General features: G+C 42.2%; 1 protein-coding gene and 1 long non-coding RNA gene across 2 annotated transcripts; both read right to left on the bottom strand.

Annotated features, from left to right (window-relative positions):
• Positions 1–11,135: 11,135 nt before the first annotated feature.
• Positions 11,136–19,399, bottom strand: LOC111946916. The gene is made up of 2 exons (XM_023952260.1): positions 12,778–19,399; positions 11,136–12,253 (listed from the first exon to the last, which is right to left on the bottom strand). The coding sequence occupies exon 1, from the start codon at positions 18,163–18,165 to the stop codon at positions 14,809–14,811; it is 3,357 nt and encodes a 1,118-aa protein (XP_023808028.1). The 5' UTR covers positions 18,166–19,399; the 3' UTR covers positions 11,136–12,253; positions 12,778–14,808.
• A 1,982-nt stretch (positions 19,400–21,381) lies between these two features.
• LOC110017615 lies at positions 21,382–24,409 on the bottom strand. The gene is made up of 3 exons (XR_002293060.2): positions 24,049–24,409; positions 23,846–23,937; positions 21,382–23,402 (listed from the first exon to the last, which is right to left on the bottom strand). It is a non-coding gene; the product is annotated as an uncharacterized LOC110017615 (long non-coding RNA).
• Positions 24,410–24,514: the final 105 nt, after the last annotated feature.

Raw genomic sequence — 24,514 nt, 5'->3', positions numbered from 1 at the left:
GATTGAAAGGCCAACTGTAAGACATTTTGGAATTTGTCAGAGCTAAACATAAAATAAAGGACTCCTATTGAACTTTATTTGCAAAAACTGAAGAACAAACGTGAGCTCACGAGCAACCTCTACATTGAGACAGAGTGTCCTTCAGTACAGCTTCATGTCAGATCTGAACACTAAATAAAAAACAGAAAAATGAGAATAAAAATAATAATAATAATAATGAATTTTATTTATATGGCGCCTTTTTAGACACCCAAGGTTGCCTTACAGATAGAAAACAATAGAATACAATTAAAAGAAAGACACATTAGTTCAAAACACAGTAGAATCATAAATTGATTAGGGCAGATATGCTTGTCTAAAGAGGTGGGTTTTCAGATTTTTAGCAAACTGCGGGAGTGAGTTCATGTTCCGCAGACCTGAGGGAAGGGAGTTCCTGAGCTGGGGGTCAGAGCGGCTGAATGCTCTGCCCCCCATGGTGATGAGCCAAGTATGGGTGTAACAATCTGGAGTGAGGAGGCAAACCTAAGGGAGCGGGTGGGAATGGCAACATGGATAAGGTCAGACAGATGTGGAGGGGCGAGGTCATGGAGGGCTTTGAAGTTCAAAATAAGGAACTTTATGATTAAAAAATAAGGAATTTTATAATTAATCCGAAGAAGCACTGGTAGCCAGTGAAGCTTCTGTAGGACGGGTGTGATATGCATAGTGAAGGGGGTTTGTGTTATGATGCAGGCAGCAGAGTTTTGGACCAGTTGTAGTTTGTGAATAGTTTTGTAAGGGAGTCCAGATAAAAGGGAGTTGCAGTAGTCCAGACGACAGGTGATGAGACTGTGGACTAGAATGGCCGTGAAGTGAGGACTGAGAGAGGGGTGGAGACGGCGGATGTTTCGGAGGTGGAAATAGGCAGTTATTTATGTCGGCGGTAAAAGAGAGAGTGCTGTCGAGGATGAAACACACACTCTTAACTTGTGGGGAGGGAAGGAGGCAGCAGTTATCAATGGAAATGGAGAAGTTAGGGAGTTTATTTAGGGTGGTCTATGTTCCTACGATGAGTAGTTCAGTTTTGTTGCTATTTAATTTAAGGAGCAGTGAACCAGGATTTTATTTCAAGAAGGCATTTGGAGAGGGAGGCAGGTGGAATAGTGGAGTCAGGCTTGGAGGAGAGGTAGAGCTGGGTCTCATCTGCATAACAGTGAAAGTAGATGTTGGGTTGCGGAAGATATAACCAAGGGGGAGAGTGTAAATGATAAATAGCAGGGGCCCTAGGACAGAGCCTTGGGGCACAGCTGTGGTAATTGGAACTGTGGGAGAGGTGAATGACTTTAATAGTATGAAATGCGTGCTGACTGAAAGATAGGACTGGAACCAGCTGAGGGGTAAGTTAGTGATGCCAATGGTTGAAAGTATTTCCAGAAGGATTGGGTGAGAGATGGTATCAAAGACAGCAGTCAGATCGAGTAGCTGGAGGATGGAAGCTAAACCAGAGTCAGCAGCGAGAAGAAGGTCATTTGTAATTTTAAAGAGGGCTGTTTCTGTACTGTGAAATTGACAGAAGCCAGACTGGAGTTGTTGATATAAATTGTTGGAAGAGACTTGGGTGGGGAGTTGAGAGGCGACAGTTTTTTCAAGGATTTTTGCAATGAGTGGAACATTAGAGATTGGGCGGTAGTTATTGAGATTGGTGGGATCAGAATCTGTTTTTTTCAGTATGGGGGTGATAGCTGCGGTTTTGGGAACAGGAGGAACAGTTCCAGTCTTAAGGGAGACGTGAATGTTGCTAGTAATGAGGGGGGATAAAGAGGGGAGAGCAGCCTAGACCAGAGCAGTGGGTCAAGTTGGCAGGAGGAGGTTTTGGATTCAGTGATTTGCTCAACTGATGGTAGATGAAATGATGAGAATAGCCGATGTGGGGAGAGAAGCGCTGGTGCAGTTACATTTTGACTTGAGTTGGATTGAAGTTGTTGGTGAATGACATGGATTTTTGAAGAGAAGTAAGACGCTAGGGTGATACAGAAATCAGAGGAGTACAAATGAAGACGAAGTGAATTCTGGCAGGTTGTTTTACGTGAGAGGATGGAAAATAGGCCCTTTGAGTTGACTTTAGCGTAATTTATTAAACCGGAGAAATATTCTGTTTTGGTCTTGGAGATGGAGCCTTGTATTGGATGATATGGTTATAATACATGTCCTTGTGAATAGTGAGCCCAGTTTTCTTGTAGAGTCGTTCTAGTTGACGACCTTTAGCTTTGAGCTGTCTGAGGATTGGAGTAAACCAGGGTGCAGAAACGTTGAATGGAATAGACCTTGTTTTGAGTGGGGCGAGAATGTCTAGAAAATTATGGAGGTCATAATTGCATTGGGAGATCAGTTCCGCAGGAGGGGAAGCACTATCAGGACTGGGCAGGCTATGGATGAGTGAGGATAAATTGTCCAGGTTAATGTCCGTAATTTTACGAAAGCTTATAGTGCGTGGAAGATTGGTTTTAGAAAAAGAGAGGTTGACATGAAAAGATAGCATACGATCAGAATACGGGAGGGGGTCTGGTTTACAGTCCACAGGTGTAACACCCGAGCAGCAAACAAGGTCTAATACGTGACCCTTAACATGGGTGGGAAACTTAATATATTGAGTTAGACTGAGGCTGTCCAGACAGGAAACAAAGTCTTTGGTGAGGGAGTTGGTATCATTGTCCATTTCGCGATTGGCGAACCAAAATGACTTGATGGAGTTGGAGTTCTCATCATGTCCGACGTGAGCCGTGGTGAATGTATCTCCGACGGGGCTGGTATGGGATGTCTCGGTGCTGGAGCAGCACTGTTGGTGGAGGTGAATCGAGTGGAGAAGAGCGAAGCTTGACAAAGTCAGCGACAGAGTACTAGAGCAGGGCTGTCAGTGGATGCTTGAGAAAAGACAGGGTGATCCAGGTGACTAGAATCCAAACACAGTTGATCCACATTGTAGCAGCCTTGGGAGTAAGCAGCAGGTAAGAGCTTAAATGTTAACATACACTAATCCAAGTGACAAACTGCAAATAATTGCGAGAAGGTGATAAGTGAGAAAAATGCAAATTAACAGCAAAAGACATAGTCCATATGTGCAAGTAGAGCCTAAAAGTGGCATAAATAGAGTCCAGGAAGCAGTGGCAGCCAAAACATGCCAGCGTTCACTCCAACCGGAAGTCATAGAGTTGTAGTCCCGAGAACTAACTTATATTTTAAATAGAAAGGTAGAACATGTAAGAACAATATGAACAATGTAAAAAAACATAGTAAAGAATTACATCGATCAAAAACCTAAATGTACGCAATCAACGCAGTTTGCATGATTGCACCGTCGTAAGGCGCAACTCTTTGCTACATCACCTTGTAGCCTGCACTGTAATTGAACAGGAAAAATGTAAAATACAGAGTTTTTGAGTAAAAAATGATTGCAATGATTAGAATCATTCATTTGAAATGCATTTACAGAACATATTTATGTTATATTGTACTATATTAATTGTATTGTATAGTATACTATTAACATACTATTATATAGTGAGAATGAGTTTGTGAGGGAGTTTTTACCATTTTCCAGTTCCATTATTTCACTGAATAGAGTCGATATGACTGTGTCCCAACACACATTGAACCACACAATGTAAAAGATGAAACTGAATTCTGCTCTGTCTCTATTTCTCTGTCTGTCAAAGGTTCCTGCTCCAGCAGTCTTCTTCTTCGTCCCCATGGAAAACACAAAGCCCATGAAGATTGGGGACCCCATAGAGAACGAAGTGCCAATGGAAATTGGCGACCCCATAGAGAACGAAGTGCCAATGGAGATAGGGGACCCCATTGAGAACGAAGTGCCAATGGAGATTGGCGACCCCATAGAGAACAAAGTGCCAATGGAGATTGGGGACCCCATAGAGAACAAAGTGCCAAAGGAGATTGGGGACCCCATAGAGAACGAAGTGCCAACGGAGATTGGCGACCCCTTAGAGAACGAAGTGCCAATGGAGATTGGGGACCCCATAGAGAACGAAGTGCCAATGGAGATTGGGGACCCCATAGGGAACGAAGTGCCAATGGAGATTGGGGAGCCCATAGAGAATGAAGTTCCAATGGAGATTGGGGACCCCATAGAGAACGAAGTGCCAATGGAGATTGGGGACCCCGTAGAGAACGAAGTGCCAATGGAGATTGGCGACCCCATAGAGAACGAAGTGCCAATGGAGATTGGGGACCCCATAGAGAACGAAGTGCCAATGGAGATTGGGGACCCCTTAGAGAACGAAGTGCCAATGGAGATTGGGGACCCCATAGGGAACGAAGTACCAATGGAGATTGGTGACCCCATAGAGAACGAAGTGCCAATGGAGATTGGCGACCCCATAGAGAACGAAGTGCCAATGGAGATTGGCGACCCCAAAGAGAACGAAGTCCCAATGGAGATTGGCGACCCCATAGAGAACGAAGTGCCAATGGAGATTGGGGACCCCAAAGAGAACGAAGTGCCAATGGAGATTGGGGACCCCAAAGAGAACGAAGTGCAAATGGAGATTGGGGACCCCATAGAGAACGAAGTGCCAATGGAGATTGGGGACCCCGTAGAGAACAAAGTTTAGCTCAACTGATATTTCCTCTTTATATTTCAACATTTATTCATGAAAATGAATGCATGGTGGTGCACTGGTAGCAAGAAGGGCCCTGCTTCAAATTCCCTATGCACAACTTTGAAGAAAATATATATATACAACATTCAGGTTTACGTTTAACATATCGGGGCAGTGGCTAGACTCTGCTTGGAGCCGGTCTAGAATGGAGATGTAAGGCTCCTCCTTCTCTCCACTAGCCTTGGTGCACACCTTGGGCAAGTGTCAGCACACCCTGAGCCTCCCTAGTCAGGGTACGACATTGGCGGTTCTGGCTATCAACTCTGTACCAGTTCCGGCAGTCGGCAGTGATGTCTACGTCAACTCTGCAACATCTCTAGCAACAAGCAACAGAAGAATTATGCAGTCGTCTCAACTATGTTGTGCCACTGGGCAACATAATCTTCTGCCAAGGAACACTATTGTGCACCGTTTAGTGTAGTTATCGTAGGTGCAGCCTCACTTTAATCATAGAAGTAAATTCGAATTTTACAAATCATATAACCGCATTCGGGGTAGCCGATGCACCAGAGGACACGGGCGTGGTGAACAAGAAACAAAATCTGTGCAAATCACTCTCACTAAAGCTTGGTGCATGGAATGTAAGGACAACAAACAACAGTGATGGTTCAATCACGACAGCCATCATAAGTAAATTAGAAAAAGCCGCTATCGATATTTGTGCCTTAAGTGAAGTTCGTCGACCTGGAACGGGAAATCTTGTTGAGAATAGCCATACAATCTTTTGGAGCGGAAGTGACAAGAAAGAAGCAGGCATGGGTTTTGCCATCAAGAACGATCTCCTCACGCAGTTTGATTTGAATCCAACCCCAATAAACGACAGACCTTCCACACTACGAGTAATGTTAAAAGGTGGTGACTATTTGACGCTTATCAGTGTGTTCGGACCAACTATGCACAGGACTCAAGAAGAGAAGGAGCAATTTTACGAACAGGTTAGAGATTGTGTACAAAATGCAGAAATTACAGCATTATTGTTCTAGGTGATCCAAATTACCTGTGTTGGAAAAGACTGGTCATCCTAGCCCTCAGTAATCGGAAAACATGGAGTTGGAAACATGAATTCCAATGGACTCATGCTACTTGAATTTTGTTCCAGGTATCAGTTATGTGTCATGGGAAGCGTGTTTCAAATGAAAAACAGTCTTAAATCCACTTGGCAGCATCCACGCTCTAAACATCTTCACCAAATTAATCATGTACTTGCCAATGCAAGTGCAAAAAGTATATCACCACTGCTGAAAGTTTATACCCAGTATTTGACGCCATTACTTACATTCGGCTGCGAAACCTTGACACTATACGACATAACATCAATCAGCTTCGGACAGTCCAACAGCGTCATCTGAGGAAAATACTGAGGATAAAGTGGAGCGACTACATTAGTAACGAAGAGGTGTTACAGCAAGCGAATGCTGAGGATATTGAAATCACCTTAGTTAAAAGCCGTTTGCGCTGGCTTGGTCATGTATCTAGAATGGATAACAATCGTCCTGTAAAATCCCTCCTCTACGGTGAACTCCACAATGGTATTCGTCCTGTTGGTCGACCGAAACTAAGATATAAGGACACTTGAAAAAGTATTCTGAAGTTGGGAAGAGTTTTAGATCAATGGAAAGAATTGGTTACTGACCGACCGCTCTGGAGAAGAACCATCGTTAAATGTTTGTGAAGCCGTGAATGCAAACCGAATTGCAAGCTAGAACCGAAGAAAGGAGTACCGAGCTCGAAAGAAAGCCTTGAATGGAATTTGAACTTGATAGAATCCTTTAAAGTGTTTTACCCGTATCGGGTCTTAGGCGTATTATTATTATCTGTTTTAAATACGACTTGTCTTTGTCTTGAATACGAAACTTCCCCTGTTAAACATACATCACAGGGTCACAGGTTAATGTATCGAGTCCCGAAACATCAATTCAACTGGGTGAGCATGCGATTTGAGCCTCGTTTTTTTTTAAAACAAAACAGAATTAAACTCTTTTATTGATCCCTTGGAAGGAAAATTATCCTGATACCATATTTTGTATTTAGCAAACAATACAGACCAAAACTTTGGACACACCCTCTCATTTATTTGAATAATATTTTCTTCAGAGCTGTCATGCATACCAACTGTTTTTTTTTTTTACTGATGTTTCTTTTTCTGATTGATGATGTTTTCTCTGTTGTCACCCATTGTTTGTGTGCTTGTATCTTGAGCCTAACGCTGACGCTGCAACAACCCAATTTCACTAGCTGGGATCAATAAACTATCTTTATCTTACCTTATCTTGTTATTGCATAAAAATGATATAATGTGTGACTGACTCAAATCTCTCTGAGGAGCTTAGTAGTCATACTGGCAACAAAGCCCGTGCATCCCACCTCCACGGGGTGCACCCTGATACTCCAACTTCTGTCCTCTGCCTCAGCTGCTAAGTTGGAGTAGCGTATTTTCTTGCGCTCATAAGCTTCATCAAAGGAGTCCTCCCAGGGAACTGTCAGCTCTATGATGTCGGCAAGTCGGCCCATAGTAGACCAGAGGACAAGGTCTGGACGCAGAGTGGTTGCTGCAATCTCCGAGGGGAAGATGAGCTCTGGTTTAGTTCAACTCGCATTTCCCAGGCCCTGGCTGCATTTTGAGGGTTCAGCACAGGGTGGGAGGGATTACTCCGTGGCTTCTCCCCTTCCTGGACAAATGATGGTGGGTGTTGGCACTCATTCTGGCTGCTGATGGGTTGGGTGTTGATAATTACCATCTTGCACTGAAGTCTATTGGCAAGACAAATCAAGACCTGGTTTGTGTTTCCATGTATATCTGCCTTGCTTGAGGCTGGTCCCACAGCCCACTAAGATGTGCTTCAATGTTGCAGTTGCTGAACAAAGGGGCAACATGGATCTTTTCCAAGCCAAAACTGCAGGTTTGTAGGAGAGGGAAGCACATCGTAGGTGGCTCGGACAATGAAACTCAACCTATTGGATTCCATGCTCTATAGTTCCCTCAATGTTTGTTTTCTCTTTTCAACTCCTTCCCACCTTACCCATTGGCCATGACGTTCCACTGCAGATCCCTTTGGCCAGAGAGGTTTTACCACCCCAAACCCAAAGCCTCCTCTGCCTTGTTGGCCTGTAGTACAGCTACAACAGGGTTCCAGTTCTTCCCTGTTACTCAGACTGGAGCTGCAATCTCACAACCGTAATGACAGGACTACAATATTGTAGTGTCCAACACTATTGACGCAGTTGGGAACTCCAAGCCACTTCCTCAGGTAGGAGTTCTCAATTAGCCTTTCCAGATGTTAGACATGGCTAATTGAGACCTCGTACATAGTTAAGGGGCAAATGAGTCTAGATAGTAGCCCAAACTGGTAAGCACCAGAGCTTCAGTTTTCCTGGCAGTGAAGTGTTAATTTTTTTCAGGCAGCTGACCTTGTTTTTCCAGAGTTGCTGAACTTGCTGGTTGTCCTTCAGATCTGTGTTATACCATCGCCCCAGGCTCTTAATTGGTTTATCTAGGATTGTTGGAAGTAGTTGATCACTGATGTAGAACTGCACATCACATCATGCAATCAAAACAGCTGTGGTCTCAAGCCCTCACAATCTTTAGCAGAACCAATGTGCCCTTCAAAGGTGTGAATGATCTATTCATAAGTGTAGGAGCGAAAACCTGTCAGAGCTTGCATTAACCATCTTTAAGAAACGTTCAGTTGAATAGGAAAAATTCTCGCTACGGTCCCGTGCCCCATCGGCGACCATCCCTAAGGATACTTATGCTTCATTAGATATTTGGCACATTGGCATTTACAAAGAACAAGACATGAAATAGTAAATAAAGAAAACGCACAAATACAAATTCAAATTATTCGAAAAAGTAAAAGATACAAAGACAATAAAATAGCACTTCCTGTAAGGAAAAGGAACACCTGGAATTAAGGGGGGAATTGAGAAATGTTAAAGCAGAACAAAATCACATAGACGATGAAAAGGAAAAAGAAAATTGTCAAACATAACAGTAAGCAATTTTATAAAATGCAACAAAGTCCAAAAAAGGTCATTCCGGGCCTCGAACACTCGCGTCCTCCTTCTGCATGTCCCACAAGCTCTGGCAAGCTTGGACCTGGCCTCCTATGGACTTCTCAATAAGCCTGTTATTAGAGATGTGACACATCTGATACAACAGAACAGCTGCAAAAGGAATGAGAAGGACTTGGGGTGTCCACTGCTGTGGTACTGTTCTGCCAAGATGATTCTGTTGTGGATCTGAGTTTTTGTTAGTGTTAGGGTCAGGAAATTAAAAAATAAAAAACAATAAAACACAAAAGACAATGAGACAAGAATCAATTTACGCATGCGCGGGTAAGAGCAAATATGATGGAAAGGGTCCACCACATTTCTCTTCTCAAAGGTCTGCTTCCCCTCGTGCTGTTTTATAAAGAACAAAAGTGGGGAAGATACAAATTCAAGAAAAAGAAAAAAGTCTATTAGGGGCTGTCGTCTAATGACCCAGTCGTAGAACCTACTCATCCTTGCTGTGGATGAGAGAAAATCAGATGAACAGACACACAAAGCTTTAAAATTTTAAAAATGGTCAATCTGTGTTACTATTTAAACATTCTTTCTAGACAAATACATTTGGTCAATCTGTGTTACTATTTAAACATTCTTTCTAGACAAATACATTTAAACGCTGATAATAATGAAATAATAAAATAATGTGCTTCTTTTAATCATTAAGACCTCTTTTGTCTACCTCCCTCTCTTGGCCTGGGGCTAAGCTCCAGGACAAACACATAAAACGAATTAAATGTAAAGCAAGAACATGAAAACAATAAACTGTTTGGTGCATCGATAAGGTGAACAGGCGTCCTGTCCACGCTCCTGTAAAAGGCAAGGTTACAAGAAGAAATAATACAGCTGCAACAGAAGATCTTTCATTAATTGCAGGCAGATGTCATCAACCTACATTAGCAAAACACAAACCTCTTATAGCATAATGTTCTGTCAGAGAGACTTTAAACAGTGATTAAAAAAAATGCCAGAGGGATTTTATGAACCCCTCTGTACTATAATGCGAACAATTGTCTGCTATTTTTATGTAATGATTCCATTAAAAGAAAACGTGTGCTAAGTCAATAGCAGCAAACAACACACCTTGTGGGGTTAAAGTTGACAGCATGCAATATGGATCAGGGACGGATAGGTTTTATAATAATGGTGACGTCATCAACTCAAATTAACATTATCTTAAATCATATGCCACGCGATCCATCTGCTTTTAAAACCGGTTTCAAAAAAGTACACCATGAAGAATACGAATATTCAATGACACCATAGTTCCACAGCCCAGACTGAGTTTCCTTCCTCCCTTCATCTGCATCTTTCACTCAGCTGCACTGAGATCTAAAAATCTGTGCTCCTGCAGTTACCTGAATCACCACCGGGGGGGCGGTGAAGCATGAACCAACATCAACTGAACCTGTGGACCATGAAGCATCAGAGAGCGTTTTAAACATCACCTCTGCATCTTCATGAGCCGTCTCCTCTCTGCTCAGTTGTTGAAGGCAAAATTAACCTGTACATTTTATTGAGGGAGGAAAGTGAACACCTGAAAAAACACAATTTTGCCAGTCTGTGTTAACGTTAAAGTCATCATGTTATTTGCTTTCCTTTAATTTGTAACACCTTTATTATCCAGAAATAATGTTTTCATAGTTTCATAGAAATAGTTTTTTCAGTTGATCAACTTCTCCCTCTGCCCTGTAATGTGCTCTGCAGTGATGAATCAGATGCATGTTAAAATCGACTCTTATCACCTGCCAGACGCTCCACTGCATTCTTCATGTGTAAATTCATGGCTTCAATTGAGTAGGAGCTGACCTGAGGGTCAGTCATTCCTGACACGGCCCCCTCCTGTGAAGGTAGTGAGCTGCGGAGGATGGTAAACTACTGCGCCTTTTGTCACTCACCCACGAAGCACAGGGGGTTTTCTGCGTAAAGATTTATGAGGTCTCAGGATAGGATTGCTTCTTCTGCATTAAGGACTTGCTGCCCTACAAAAAGAATTTGGAGAAGTGCTAAAAGCCCACAAAATCCCACAATTTAAGCTTTTCCTTATTTAACCAAAAACACAATTCACACTCTAAAACACAGACAATCAATACAAAGACAAGAACTTTTAACCGTTTTTGCAAAAGACATAACACAACAAATTAGGTACCTTACACAAACAAAAATAAACCATGTCACTGAAATGAATCGTTCATAACTAGCGTTTTAACATTCATGTTCCCTCTTCTCCTGTTCTACCAGACCCTGCACCTTCATACCACACCTTTCCATGTCCACAGACCCTCCATTACAATGCCTTTCATTTCTCCTGCTTTTCACTTTACATTTCTTGTCTCTACATTGCCACATCCTTCCAAATCCTCAAAAACCATGTTTCCCCTTCCTTTACCTCGTCCTTTTCCCCATTCTGATAACATTTTCAAATACTATTGATTATGATTAAAACAAACAAAACCGCCACTCATTCGCTTCTCATTCAAACAGCAGTGCACAAGATCAAAACTAACAGAAAAACGAAATTAAACAAATTAAAAATGTCAATAATACTTCTTCGAACAAAGCTGAACTTAATCACGGTTATTAGGACATACAAACAAATTAGAGACATGTATTCACAATAAGAAAACCGAAATAATTACAAAATTATTTTACCCCAAATGTATTAGACCCTGCAACCATGCACGTTGATCTCGCCGTTGCGGCAGAGGCTCCCGTCGGAGGCGCTGTGCAACATAAAAACCTTTTTCGGCGAACCGAAAACCCACTGAAATTTGTTTTTAAACGACGTCCTACAACCGAGGTCATGATCACGCTCGATAACGACGATCCCCACCATGATTTTACCGCAAATTACATCCCAAACTCTTCAAATTTTCATCGTGAAAAAGTTCAGCACGTTCCGTCATATTTGGTCGTCAGGGATGCGTCTCGCCGACCACATGGTACAAACAAAGCCAATCACAGCCACACGTCGCCATTTTGGCTAGGACTCCGTCACGCTTACCACGTGGTACAGACAAAACCAATCACAGTCGTCTACACAGCCGAAGCAACTAAAACGTCCCGTCATTGGTCCATGTGACGTAAACACACTGCGAGCAAGATGGCTGCGTCCATAGAGCAGACAATACACAGGGAAATGTGAAAGATATAGTTAAAATACACAGATTTCAAACACTTTTTCATCCCATTCTGTCCAAATTCACATACATTTCATTCCATTCATCCTCATTCTAGCCATTTTCACCGCTGTTGTCAAGTCAATTCGTCAGCGTCATTAAGTCTGTCGTCAAAAGAAAATTCACCGGTTTCCTCATTTCTTCTGTCTAGTGCACCTTTCATTTTTATTGTGAATCTCTCTGTGGTTTCTCTACGCATTAAAAATAATTTGTGAAGGTTCGCCGCCTTCCTGGTTTTTCCAAAAATCCTAAAACGCGCAAAATTAGTTACTATAGTAACACCGTTTTTTCGTACAGGATTTTGTACAGGCTCAAACAGACGCAAAACCTACTAAATTTGCTTTAATCCAAATATCACAAGCTCCCAATTTGCTATTTATTCAATTTTGACAGGCTGAACAGACACAAAACCTGCACAATTTGCTCAAATTCAATTTCATAAATTTCCTAAGTCCAATTTGCTGTTTCAGGAGGGTGAACCACAAAACTTATACAGGTGCGCTATGCCGCCACATACTTCACTTCCCCACAATTTGAGTTATTCACTAAGAGAATAACCTGATCATAATGCAGAATTTACGAACAGGTTCCTGCTTTACCTTTTGTTTGTGAGGCCTCGAGGAAAGTAAAGCACATGGGGGGGAGCGTCACCGACTTTTCGCCGAAAGTCTTAGAAATCTCGTCATAAACCACTATCGGTCCTCTTATCCGCATTGCGATTCCGCGTTCCTTCCCTACCTATCACGTCGGGGTCACCAAAAATGTAGGAAAATATAATCTTTCGCTTTGAGATTACTTTCCTTGTTGCATGTTCAATAAAGTCGAGAAGGAGATAACCACGGGATTCGACCGGATTAAGTTTAACAAATTTATTCCCTAACAATATTTCTAAAAACAGAGTAAAACAAAATAAAACAGATCATCTGGGTTCCCAAAGTTTCAGAACTTACACAGCGCCAAATTATTACTGACGTCTTAACGTGTCAGCCTGTTGGGAACAGCGAAAGTTCCTCTGTCCAGCTGTTTTAACATCTCGGTTTCAGCCTCCTCCTTCGTAACACAGCATGGCGTCCAGACTCCTCCTCTGGACGCTCGGATTGGCTGGCAGGGAGCCTGCCTACTTCTTTCAGTCCATATTAGGAGGCAGCATCCGTTTCCCGCGTCTGAAGTCACCTCCCAGACTGACATTGTCAAGTTATTATGCCCCACTTGAAAGGGGAAGGCATCCACGGAGTTTTATGTGCAGGACTTCACACACCATCCAGACACACTTTTCCTTTTGTTCTGTTTTATTTAATTTCCTGAGAGGTTTCAACAGTAATGGCGAGGTACTGGTTGTATGTGCATGAATGTATGGTGAAAAGCCTAAACAAGACATAATATTTTATCAAATTACGACAATAAATACAACAATAAATATTTAACATGAATCAACAGTTAAATTCATGACTCTATAATTAATTCAATTTGCACACGTAATTTGTTAAAAAGTTAACTTCATAATTACGGGAATTCATTGAAATACTGCAATACATACATTTCATAAAAAACAGTGCTTGTATAAATGACATTCAATGGACTAAACAAACATTTAATGACGTGGCAGCTGACGTGGAAACGCGCAGCCGGCGCTCAACGCACAGTGGATCACACCAACTATGCCCCGCACTACGACCGAATCTTACCGGCTGCCACCGTGGTTTTGATGCCCTTAACCAGGTTTTTTGGACTACTTTTTTGAGATGGATCGCGAGTTTTCTGATCGCTCTCGAGCCCTGCCTGATCTGGCGCTACGCGTGCACTTCATCCAAAACAGCTCCGGTGCGCACAGCTGGGTCCTTAATTAACACCACGCCCATTACAGACTTAAACTTTCCCTCTCTTTAATTTTTTAACTACCTACAATTAATTTTCTCTCAAATTTAACAGAATTCTTTACTTTTCTTAATTACTTTAATGCATTTTTACTTTAGATTTTTTATTTGATTTTCTCTTTTCTTTTTTTTCTTTTTATGTTTTTATTTACTTTTAAAATAAAATCACTTGAAGCATCAGCTTTCTCAAGTTTGACCTAACACCTCCCACTCGGCATTCTTGTGAATACACTAAGAATGTCGCTGACTGTCAGAGGTCAAACAATTTCAATAACATTCACAAGATTTACTTTGATCTTCAACAGGTAGTAAAACAACTAACCGTCTAACATCTCTGTGCAAAATAGTCATTTTTTCTTTTTGTTCATTTAGTCCCGACACACTTTTCTTCGTTTGCCTACCTATTGTTTTCACCTCAGGTGGATGGTAACTTGGAATAACCCGTACATCAACATCCCTGACTATGCCCATACTGTCTGGATAAGTGCGAACTACACGACCCATCCTGAATTGACTTCTCAAAGCATTCTGGTCACTCAACCATACAATGTCCCCTACAGCAACATTTCTCTGTGCAGTATGCCACTTGCTCCGCACGAACAAGTTGGGGCCGGCGAGTTGACTCCATTCTCTCCAGAAATTGTCCACTTCAGTCTGTATGGCTCTGAGTCTCTTGTAGGGATTGCTGGTGAAGTCAAACGTTCCTGGATCTCCCTCTGGAGAGGCTCGGCCTAGTAGAAGGGTGTTTGGCGTGATGTAGAGAATGCAGTCCTCCCGGCTTTGTATCCTCGCGTCGATCGGCCTCTCATTAGCCAGATTAGCTGCCAAATAGAGCGCTGTCTGAAATTCACTATAAGTCAGTGAGGATCCTCTTCCGATGTTCTTAAGCGCCCTCTTCATGATGGGAACAGCAGCTTCGGCAGCTCCATTCCTGTGAGGAGAATCAGCTGGATGGATTTTCCACACCCACTTTGTCCCTTGTTCAGCTGATAGGTCTTCCAAGCTTCCTTTGTCTTGACTGTCGAGGAACTTGTACATCTCTTTCAAGACTGGTTAAGCTCCAACAAAGTTAGTGCCGGGGTCTGACCAGATTTTCCTTGGATGTCCTCTGATTGCAGTGAATCTTTGGTAAGCCATCAGAAATCCTTCAGTTGACAGGTCATTTGCAATTTCTGCATGAATAGCTCTGCTGGCCATACAGCAAAACAGAACTCCCCAAACTTTTTGTGTAACTCTTTTTTTCACATCTTCTCTTACTTGGTAGGGTCCGAAGAGGTCTATGGTTGTGAATTGAAACGGTGCAGCAGGTTCAATTCTCTCTGGTGGTAATGAACTCATTATTTGTTGACAGTTCTTTGATTTTTCTTTTCTGCAGATTAAGCAGTCATCAACGACTCGTTTTACGATTCTTCGACCTTTTATCACCCAAGCTTTGGTTCTCAGTCTTAATAAAGTTGCAGCAATTCCTTCATGATTTTGATTGTGGGCTTCTCGAGCTAGCAAAGTAGATACCCAAGCATCATGAGGTAAGATTGGAACACCAACTTTGTTTTTTCTGAAAACTTGTATCCGACCACCACAAACCAATAATCCAGACTCTTCATTTTTGTAGACTACTAATCTGTCAGTTGTGGTAGCAGGAAGAACCATGTTCTCTTGTGCTGCAAGAAAAATGTCTCTTAGGGCATCTTCTCTTTCTTTTACAGAGATGATTCCAGCCAATGTAACTGCCTCCCACTGTAGTTTTTCCATAGTCTTGTTTTTCCCTCCAAATCTTTTTGCTGCTCTCCACATCCATGCAACAGTTTTAATTAGGCGGGTTAAACAGCTGAAACGTTTGACGTCCACAAGTCCTTGCTCCGTTTCCCACCTTAGGTACATTACAGCTCCGTAGGCCTGTTCACTCCCATCACAGAATGTAACTGCCACAGGATCGCTGATGAAGAATCCTGGAGTCAGTGCCCTGGGAAACTTGATTTTGGCAAGTTTGACATATTCTTCGAAGAGTGAAATTGCTTCTTCACGAAGATCATCTGAGAGTGCCATGTCCCATGTCTCGTCAACTGGGCACTTCTTGTCTTTTGCCTCTTGAAAGGCTTTTCGCACAATTATAGCACCTTTCTGCTTGATCGGCGTTCCTAAACCAAGTGGATCATACAATCCTGATACTTGACTGAGCAGCTCCCTTCTTGTCAGTGGGTTTGGCGTGGATGGTCTGATTTGGTCTTGTGATAGATCTTGTCCAAGTCGCATTTTCATTTTCTTCTTTGAAAAGTTTATTGCGGTCAAGATGTGAAGCTTGTCCTCTATAACATCATAAACCAGACCCAATGCTTTGCTTTCAGTTTGGCTTATTTGATTGGGTAAAATTATGGGTTTTTTGTTTGGCTTCTCCATCTCATGACTTTCTTCTTGTCTCCCACCTTGACTCTTCCCACCTTGACCGGAAAAGACCCATGGCTTAAGTTCAAAACCTCCACTTTTAAGGATCTGCTCCACTTTGTCTGTTATGGCTTTCAGTCGTTCAGGGTTGTTGTGGGAGACGAATATATCATCCACGTAAGAATTGCGCTGGATCACATTACGTTCTTCTTCAAACTGAGTGAAAGCAGGCAAGTTGGCAGTTTCTCGCATTGCAAGCTGTGCAATACATCCTGCGGGTTTATCACCCATATTCACTCTGGTGATTGCATATTCTTGCAGTTCTCGTTCTTCAGAGTCTCGCCAGAGGAATCTATGCAGATGCATTTCCTTGTCTTCCAACCAAACAGAATTATACATCTTCCTGACGTCTCCTAAAGCAGCATAGACTCCACACCTAAACCTAAGGAGGACAGCAGGAATCAGGTTGAGGACATCGGGACCCTTCATTAGCAAATCATTCAGACAGACTCCTTTGAACCTTTGACTGCTGTTCCATACGAGTCGTATTGGAGTAGTAGCAGAATGGGGATTTGGTGCAACGAGATGGCTGATGTACCACACTGGCCCAGTCCAACCACTGATGATGTCATTTGTCCGTTTCATTGCTGCTTTTCGTTCAACCATGTCATGAACTTGAACAGTATAAGCGAGTTTCCACTCTGGATCTTTATTTAGCTGTCTTTCTGTCCTGAAGAACGTGGCCTCTACTGCCCTTCGATTATTTGGCAGAAATGCTGGATCTTCCACCCAAGGATATTTGGCGTGCCAGTGTGGTTCACTGCTATGACTGTCACCTTCAGTGTAGGTAAGTCCTTCTTTTATTTCTTGAAGTTCTCTCTCTTCCGCTAGCGTCATTTCTTTACCACCTGGTTGACAGTTTCCACAACGGCATCCTCCACACTTAGGAACACATGCAGCGCCAACACTATCCCATTTCCACCATTCAAGGAAGTCACGGAAAGTAGTTGCAGTACTTGAATTTTGCAATCCCTGTTCAGTGCAGACATCTTGCGAAAAATCCTTGAATTTGCTGTGAACCACCTCTTCATATCTTGCAGCAGCTGTTCTCATTGATCTCGCGAAATGTGTTTTTGACATGTGAGCAGAAATGGTTAACCCCTCAAAAAGCTTTGGATGAGTTCCTCCAACTGTTTTCCCAAGAGGTCCATCCCACAACACAAGGTTTCCAACAGATTTAACTTTTTGTGGTGCAATTTGTCCTTCTCTGTGGCTTATGAGTAGTTGTATTTCTCTGGGTCTCTCCAGTTCAGCTAGTTGAACATCTGGGAAGAATTTTTGAAGCTGTTCTGCTGTCACATGATTTTGGATATCAGCAATGTTTTCTAGTCCATAGCATACTATTTGATGGGATTTTAGCGTACCTTTTGGAGTCATCACCCTGATTTTCAGGAGGTATCTTTTTGTTTCAACATGAGCTTTCATTCCACCAACCCCATGAACGATGAGTGTTATATTTTCACTTCTGAGATTTAGCTTACTTGCAGCCTTATGGGTGATGTAGTTCGTATCAGAAGCCAGGTCAATTAATGCTCCGATTTTTTGTCCAGCATTTGCAGTAACTGTCAGTAGCATCATGATCACTGGAAACTCCTTTAGGCCATTTTCTTGCAACAAACTGGGTTCTTTTGTGGAATTAAGTGCTCTGCTTGCAGTATTTGAAAATACATCTCTGCATTGTTCTGCCAGCTCTGGTGACAGTTTACTGAAGAATTCCTCTTGCTCTTGAGTATATTTCTTTTGACTTTGACTTTTCGCTGCATCTTCTTTGCTCCTCTTCTGATTCTGCTCACTTTTCTTGGGCTGAACCTTTGGGCATAGACAAAAATGATGTACAGCCATGTTTTCTGACATGCAATCTTGGTTTTTACACAAGTATGCAGGGTTACAGAAAGAACAGTCATCATGAACCTCGAGACACCTTCTGCATGCTCCCAACTTTTTAACTGCAGCATTTTTCTCATCCATCTTCAGACCTCGGAACTGCTTGCAGAAATAAAGTTTTCTTTTGTGGTTCGGATCACCGCAGACCACACATGCTGCTCTGTCTTGTTTAGTGGACCTATTCTTGTGTGTTTGATTTCATTTTTTGTTTCTCTTCCGGTTGGTTCATCATCCCAAAGTTGATTTAGCTGTTCGTATATGTTTTCTTGCTCTTTGAGGAAGCTTAGGAGACTGTCAAAGCGGTTATCGGGCGTCACCGCGTTCCTCTTATCAGCTACATACATCAGCCATTCTTTTTTGAGGACCATAGGAAGTTTGCTTTCAATCGATTTTGTGACAAGTGGGTTTTTAATTGCACCTGTATCTCCAAGGTCACTTAAGTCGAGGACTGCTTTCTCCACAGCTTGAATTAAGTCTACAATTTTCCTTGGTTGGTGATTTTTAACAGGTGGCATTTTTTGCAGTTCCTCCACTATTTCAATAGCAATTGCAGTTTGGTTGCCAAAACGGTTCTCCAGGACTCGAAGAATTTCTTCAGCTGTGTTGTAAGTTCTAAGACGGAGGTTTCTTGTGACTCTTTCATCGATGCTGTCCAACAATTGAAATTTTTTCACTTCTTTTGAACCAGTCGGCTCGCCTTGCTTTTGAAGAGCCTCCCATTCTTTTCTCCATCTGTAAAAGTCTCGCTGATTTCCACCAAATCTTGGAAGAGTCATTGGTTTCAATTTAACAACAGGTGTTGGAATGTTTGTGGGAAGAAGAATTCCTTTTCCTTCAGAATCCCTGACTTTTATTTTGATGAACTCAGCCTTTCTGGAGGTTAATTTTGGAACCATCAGTTCAAGTGCTATGAGACGATTTTGAAACTCCTCTTGACTATATGACGGGATCCAACGTTTCCACTGGTTGTATCTCTCTTTTGCAGACTTTGTCAAATCTCTCAGATGAGTAAGCATGAAGTCGTACACCTCCTGGTTGCCATCTGGGCGCATTGCAGCTACGTGTTCACACTCAGTTTCAGCCACTTGTAAAACTGTGGTTAACTCAAGATGCCCATAGTTGTTCCAAATGGTTTCTAGGAGGAGAGCTTTAATTTCTTTCAGTTTTAGCTTACATTCCTTTGCAGTTTTTTCAATGTCAGCTTTCTGCTCTTCTGTTAACACCATTTCTTCTTCAGGGTCCAGGTTCGTTTCCAACTCTGCAATGAGTCCCATTTCCATTTCATCATTTGCACTCATAACTTTCTCAGCCTCCAAAATAAGTTTATTGAAACTTTCTTTGAGTTGCTCTTCAGACATATCCTCATAATTTCTGAAAATGGAGTTGGCAAAACGAGTGAATGATCTTTTTGCTGTGGTTCTCTCAACTTTTAGTTGTTCCACAGACTTCTCAGACTCAGACATGTTGATATTTATTTTTGGTGATGTTCTTAATACTTTAAGTCCTTTCACACAAAATTAATTTACAGCTTCTGGGCAACCATTTTTTTTTTTTTAATTGTTGGTGTTTCAGTTTTTCTGACTGTGTGTTGTTCAACAATGTTGGAGAATTTCACTGATGTGTTTTCAAAATCCAGCTCCTGATTTCACTGTTGGAGTCCACTTATCCACAGTTAGAAACCGGTTTTTCACTGTCAAGTTATTATGCCCCACTTGAAAGGGGAAGGCATCCACGGAGTTTTATGTTCAGGACTTCACACACCATCCAGACACACTAGGAGAAATGAGGATCACAAAAAATAAATTCCTTCACTAGCTCCTCTCACGGAGCTAGTGGAAGAGTTCAGAAGATTCCGTGCTCAAAACGAGCAACGTAATAGGTTTGAGATTCTGGAGAAAAGAGTGGACAACATGGAACAACAGGCGAGGATGAATAATGTCATTCTCACTGGATTACCGATCAAACCTCGGGGAAAGCTAAATGCAGCTGGAGTTAGCATGCCTAATGCTAATAGCGCTAGCATTGCTAGCAGTTCTTCTAAAACGGAGAGCAGTGGAGAGTCTGTGGAACACCAAGTGGAATCATTTCTCATGTCTAAAGGGATTTCCCTGGATCTGAATACCATCAAGACCTCCCACACGCTCCCCAGAAGAAAGGAGACGGATAAACCAGCGATCCACATCAGGTTTGTGATTCAAAAACACAAGCTAGTTCTGATGAATCAAAGGAGGAATCTGAAGGTATCTGCCGTTTATCTGACCATCTGACCAGAAGGAATGCTGAAATCGCAAAACATGCCAGACTTCTCAGGAAGCGTAAACAGATTGAGAAATACTTGGGTTAAAGGCTGCAGGATTCACGTCAAACCACTCGGTCCACCGGATAGGTCCAAGATTCTGGTTGTGAAAAACATGAAGGACTTTGAGAAGTGTTTGATCACGGACGTCTGACCCAACATGCATCAAAGAGCCAAATAATTTCAAGAAATATGACGCCTGGATTCATCACTTTCTCCAAAAGTCTGAAGTGACCCTGATTTTCAGCAGAGTTCTGACCTGCAGACAACTTGACCTCAACTTTCAGCTCTGCTGATATCAGTTGAAGAAGAAAAAGTACCTTAATCTAATGCCTGCAGACATAACATCAAAGAGAACTATAAACTCTGTTTAAACCCAGAGGAACGGCTGTTAATCAGCAGAAGACGGAATACCAACCTTGGTCATTTGACAGATTATGGACCCTTTTTTTATTTCACAGCATTACTTTTCTATTAAAAATTATTGAAGATGGTTATAATGATTGAATTCTAGCAATATTAGTTCACTTGATCCAAAAGGTCATGATTTGTTATGTTTATTTTCTGATTGTGTTATTTTTTAATCATAAACATGATTTTTCTAATGAAATTAATCTGAATATATTTTAGATAAATGATCTGTATTGTAGGGCTGCACGGTGGCGCAGTGGTTAGCGCTCTTGCCTCACAGCAAGAAGGCCCCCGGTTCAAGTCCCGGCTGGGGGACATGAAAAACACAACATCAATGGGGGACCTTTCTGTGTGGAGTTTGCATGTTCTCCCCGTGCATCCGTGGGTTTCCTCCGGGATCTCCGGCTTCCTCCCACCGTCCAAAAACATGCTTCATAGGTTGATTGGCAACTCTAAATTGTCCATAGGTGTGAGTGTGAGAGTGAATGGACATGTGATTGAGGATATTCTACCCTGCGACAGACTGGCGACCAGTCCAGGGCATCCCTTGCCTACGCCCAAGTGGCTGGGATAGGCTCCGGCAACCCCGTGACCCCGAAAGGGAAAAACGGTCAAGAAGATGAATGAATGAATGATCTGTATTGTGGTATGTTATTATAAAAAATAGTTATAACTACTTTACATTAGTATGAAGTAATTCACTATTGTCATGTGATTTATTGATACTTAAGCATACGTAATGAACTGAAACTGTGTTGGTAAGGCATTGATATCAGATGAAAAGTTATGAACTGGATAATAATGATAAATCATGTAATAAAATGGTTACTGTAAAACAGGGGTGGCATATACAAATTCGCTTCCTTCCACTCCCTTTCAGCAATCTTTGATTTAATATCTAATTATCCTAAGTTTGATACGTCTGAAGGGAGAGGATGATGACACCTATGCGAAGTACAATGTTTAGCGTGTCAAAATAAAAATACAGAGTAGTCTTATCACGTGTATCTGCCTCTATTACAGCGTTGCTGCAGCGTGTGTCCGCCACATATAACATACCGATCTGTGAGAATTTTGCCAGACATGAAACCGGTCCGGGGCGCAAAAAAGGTTGGGGACCGCTGCGATACACCAAATTCTTTTAGTTCATATTTACACATTCACCGCCTCTCCTTGGCGTCCACCACCCTCCACCATATGAAAGAAATTCAAGTAAATCGCGGGACGTCGAAGTTCCGTCCGTAGGATCATGTATATACGCGCTTACCGGCTCTGTCCACAGTTGCTGGGGTTTCCAGTTATTCCATGAATGTGGAGGTCTCACCCGATGGCAGAGATGAAATGCCCATATTTTCCACCGACGCGGTTGGACTCACGGTCATCCTCAACAGTACGTGTCCTACGGCTGTAAGCTCCTGTCTTTCTCCTTTTACTTTCCCTTTTCCTCGTTATATATACTCGGTCACCTGGGCGACAGGAAGTCCCCATGTAGTCATGTGTGTAGTGAAGGGTCTCCTGCTAATGTTGTTAAACAGCCCACTGCTATTCATTCAAGCTTGCATTTAAACATAAACTCCCAAGAAAAACATATAGACAGGGTCATATTAACCAGGGTTAACACAGAAAGATGACATCACACAGCCACCAGCCCTGTGACCCATCTGTCTGATCACTGAGCATGAAGGGGGTGAGACCTGAATGTCTTCTGTCTGGGATTCGTTGCTTGTTGTTTCCTAAAAGTTTAGACCTAAAGGGTAGAAATGGACAGGAACTGACTCAGTGTTTTTACTGCAGGAACGTTTTTTGTGCTTCAAGAAGTCAGCCCAATGGCTTTGGACAGAGGTAGTTGACCTTTTTCTAACAGCCTCACAGAAGATGGGTTTCCTGAGGGTTTTAGAGAACAGACCATCTAGAGATTATGATTTTTTTTTTCAGATCCAACCTTTGTTTAAAATAGGCACACAATGGATTTACTCATTCGTCGGGCTGTGAAAAAAGCCCAACAAAGAACTAAAGAAGGAACAAGCTGTGGAGCTTTAGTATGAAAAGGATGTTCACCGGCACAACTGACAGGAACCACCAGACCTGCTGTGACGAAACACTCAGTGAGGATGGAGGCTCCTGCACCAAAACATCATCAGATGCTCTAAAGAAGACATTTGTGTATTTTAATCCAAATGAATCAAAGTCACAACAGCAGGTAGAGCTGACTGCACATCCAACATCACAGGTGGGCAGGATTACTGGTGGGGACTCCTGGCACATCTGCAACTCATCTATACTCACCCTGACTGCATTTAACTCTGGTTTTGCCAGCCCTTACCCACCAGATAACCTCTAAGGGTCCACTTGTGTTAAAAATGGCCTTAACTCTTCTGTTTATCCCAGTTGTCTCTTTTGTCTCCTAGCTGACCTTTACTCCTGAAAATCCTTCATCTCCTTGACAACACCACCACCATTTACACCTCTTCAGGTTTTCTCCATCTCTCAATCAGTAAACTGGGTCATCTCCACCTGGCAGCTTCTCCTCTGGATATGAAAAGTGAGAACTCCTGAAATATCCAGTCGATTTGACTCGTATGGAGGCTTCTGACACGACAGCGCCATGGACTGGCTGCAGGAGTGAGCAGAGCAAAATTAAACTCAGTGATCATGACATTCTTGTCTTTTCTTTGATTAAGTATTCATTAAAATAAGACCTATGCAACTGCTGTGTAATTTGTTCACATGTTTAGAGATAAATGGTTAATATGTTATATAAGATCAAAGTGCAACTTAAAAATAAAAAACCTCCTTAATATCAAAAGACACGAGAGAAGGAAAAAAAAAAGGGTGCTTATGCAACAGTGATAGTAATCCTAACATTTCTTCTTAATTCCAATTTGTATCAATATGAATGATGAAGAAGTGCTTCTTAGGTTAGTTGATTCATGGATTTTTATTAAATAAAACAATATTTTTCTGTCATTTTAGGCTTTAGTCTGCTCCTCCTTTTACTACCGCTCATGTATGGAGAAGACCTGCTCGGACGTACCGATGATGCTGATATGTGCTTACCTGTTTTCCAGTATTTAAGCGGGTCTCTTAGGGGTCAGTTAAATAACCTTGTACCTCCACCGTGTCATCACTGTCTGACTTCTGGGCTGCACCTGCAACAAAAATTAATGTGCAGCTGGAGTAGCTGCTTTTCTCATTACCTGATTAAATATATAGAACCACAGAATATTGTTTGGACTGTTTAAGAGAACAAGAAGACGTACCTGTGGTGGTGACGGCGCTTCTCTCTCCATTTTCAGGCTCCCTGTGCAATCTGTGGTTACCCTGGCAACGGAGCCATGTGCGTTTTTTTTTTAATTTTCAAATGCAATTGTTTTGAATCGAGGATCTAAATTAACGGCCGTTGCCATGACGCAAATGTTCTCCATGCAGGAGCTCCGGTTCATAAACTGGAGGTAGTCGAGCAGAACATCCCTCCTTCTCCTCCTTTCAACATGACAGAAAACTCCTGGCCCCCACCTTCTCGTCCAGGCTACACCTCGAGTTCAAAAGCATGGCGTCATTAATCATTTTTGAGTTTCTCTGAGACCATGAAGTGTCTTATCAGAACACCAAAGAGGGAAGGAGGAGTGAATCAAAGGACAAATTGATGATGGATGGGCAGAACGTCCTGTTTGCTTGTGAAGCCGTATAAAAAAGAATAAGAGCAGAGTTCAGATCAACTCAGGG

The sequence above is a fragment of the Oryzias latipes genome, chromosome 23 (assembly GCF_002234675.1).
Source record: "Oryzias latipes chromosome 23, ASM223467v1".
NCBI lineage: Eukaryota > Metazoa > Chordata > Actinopteri > Beloniformes > Adrianichthyidae > Oryzias > Oryzias latipes.
This window is presented reverse-complemented; position numbering and strand designations above follow the sequence as displayed.

Coding starts and splice junctions, on each gene's coding strand:
- LOC111946916 (XM_023952260.1), bottom strand. CDS start 18,165: ATGGATGAGAAAAATGCTGCAGTTAAAAAGTTGGGAGCATGCAGAAGG.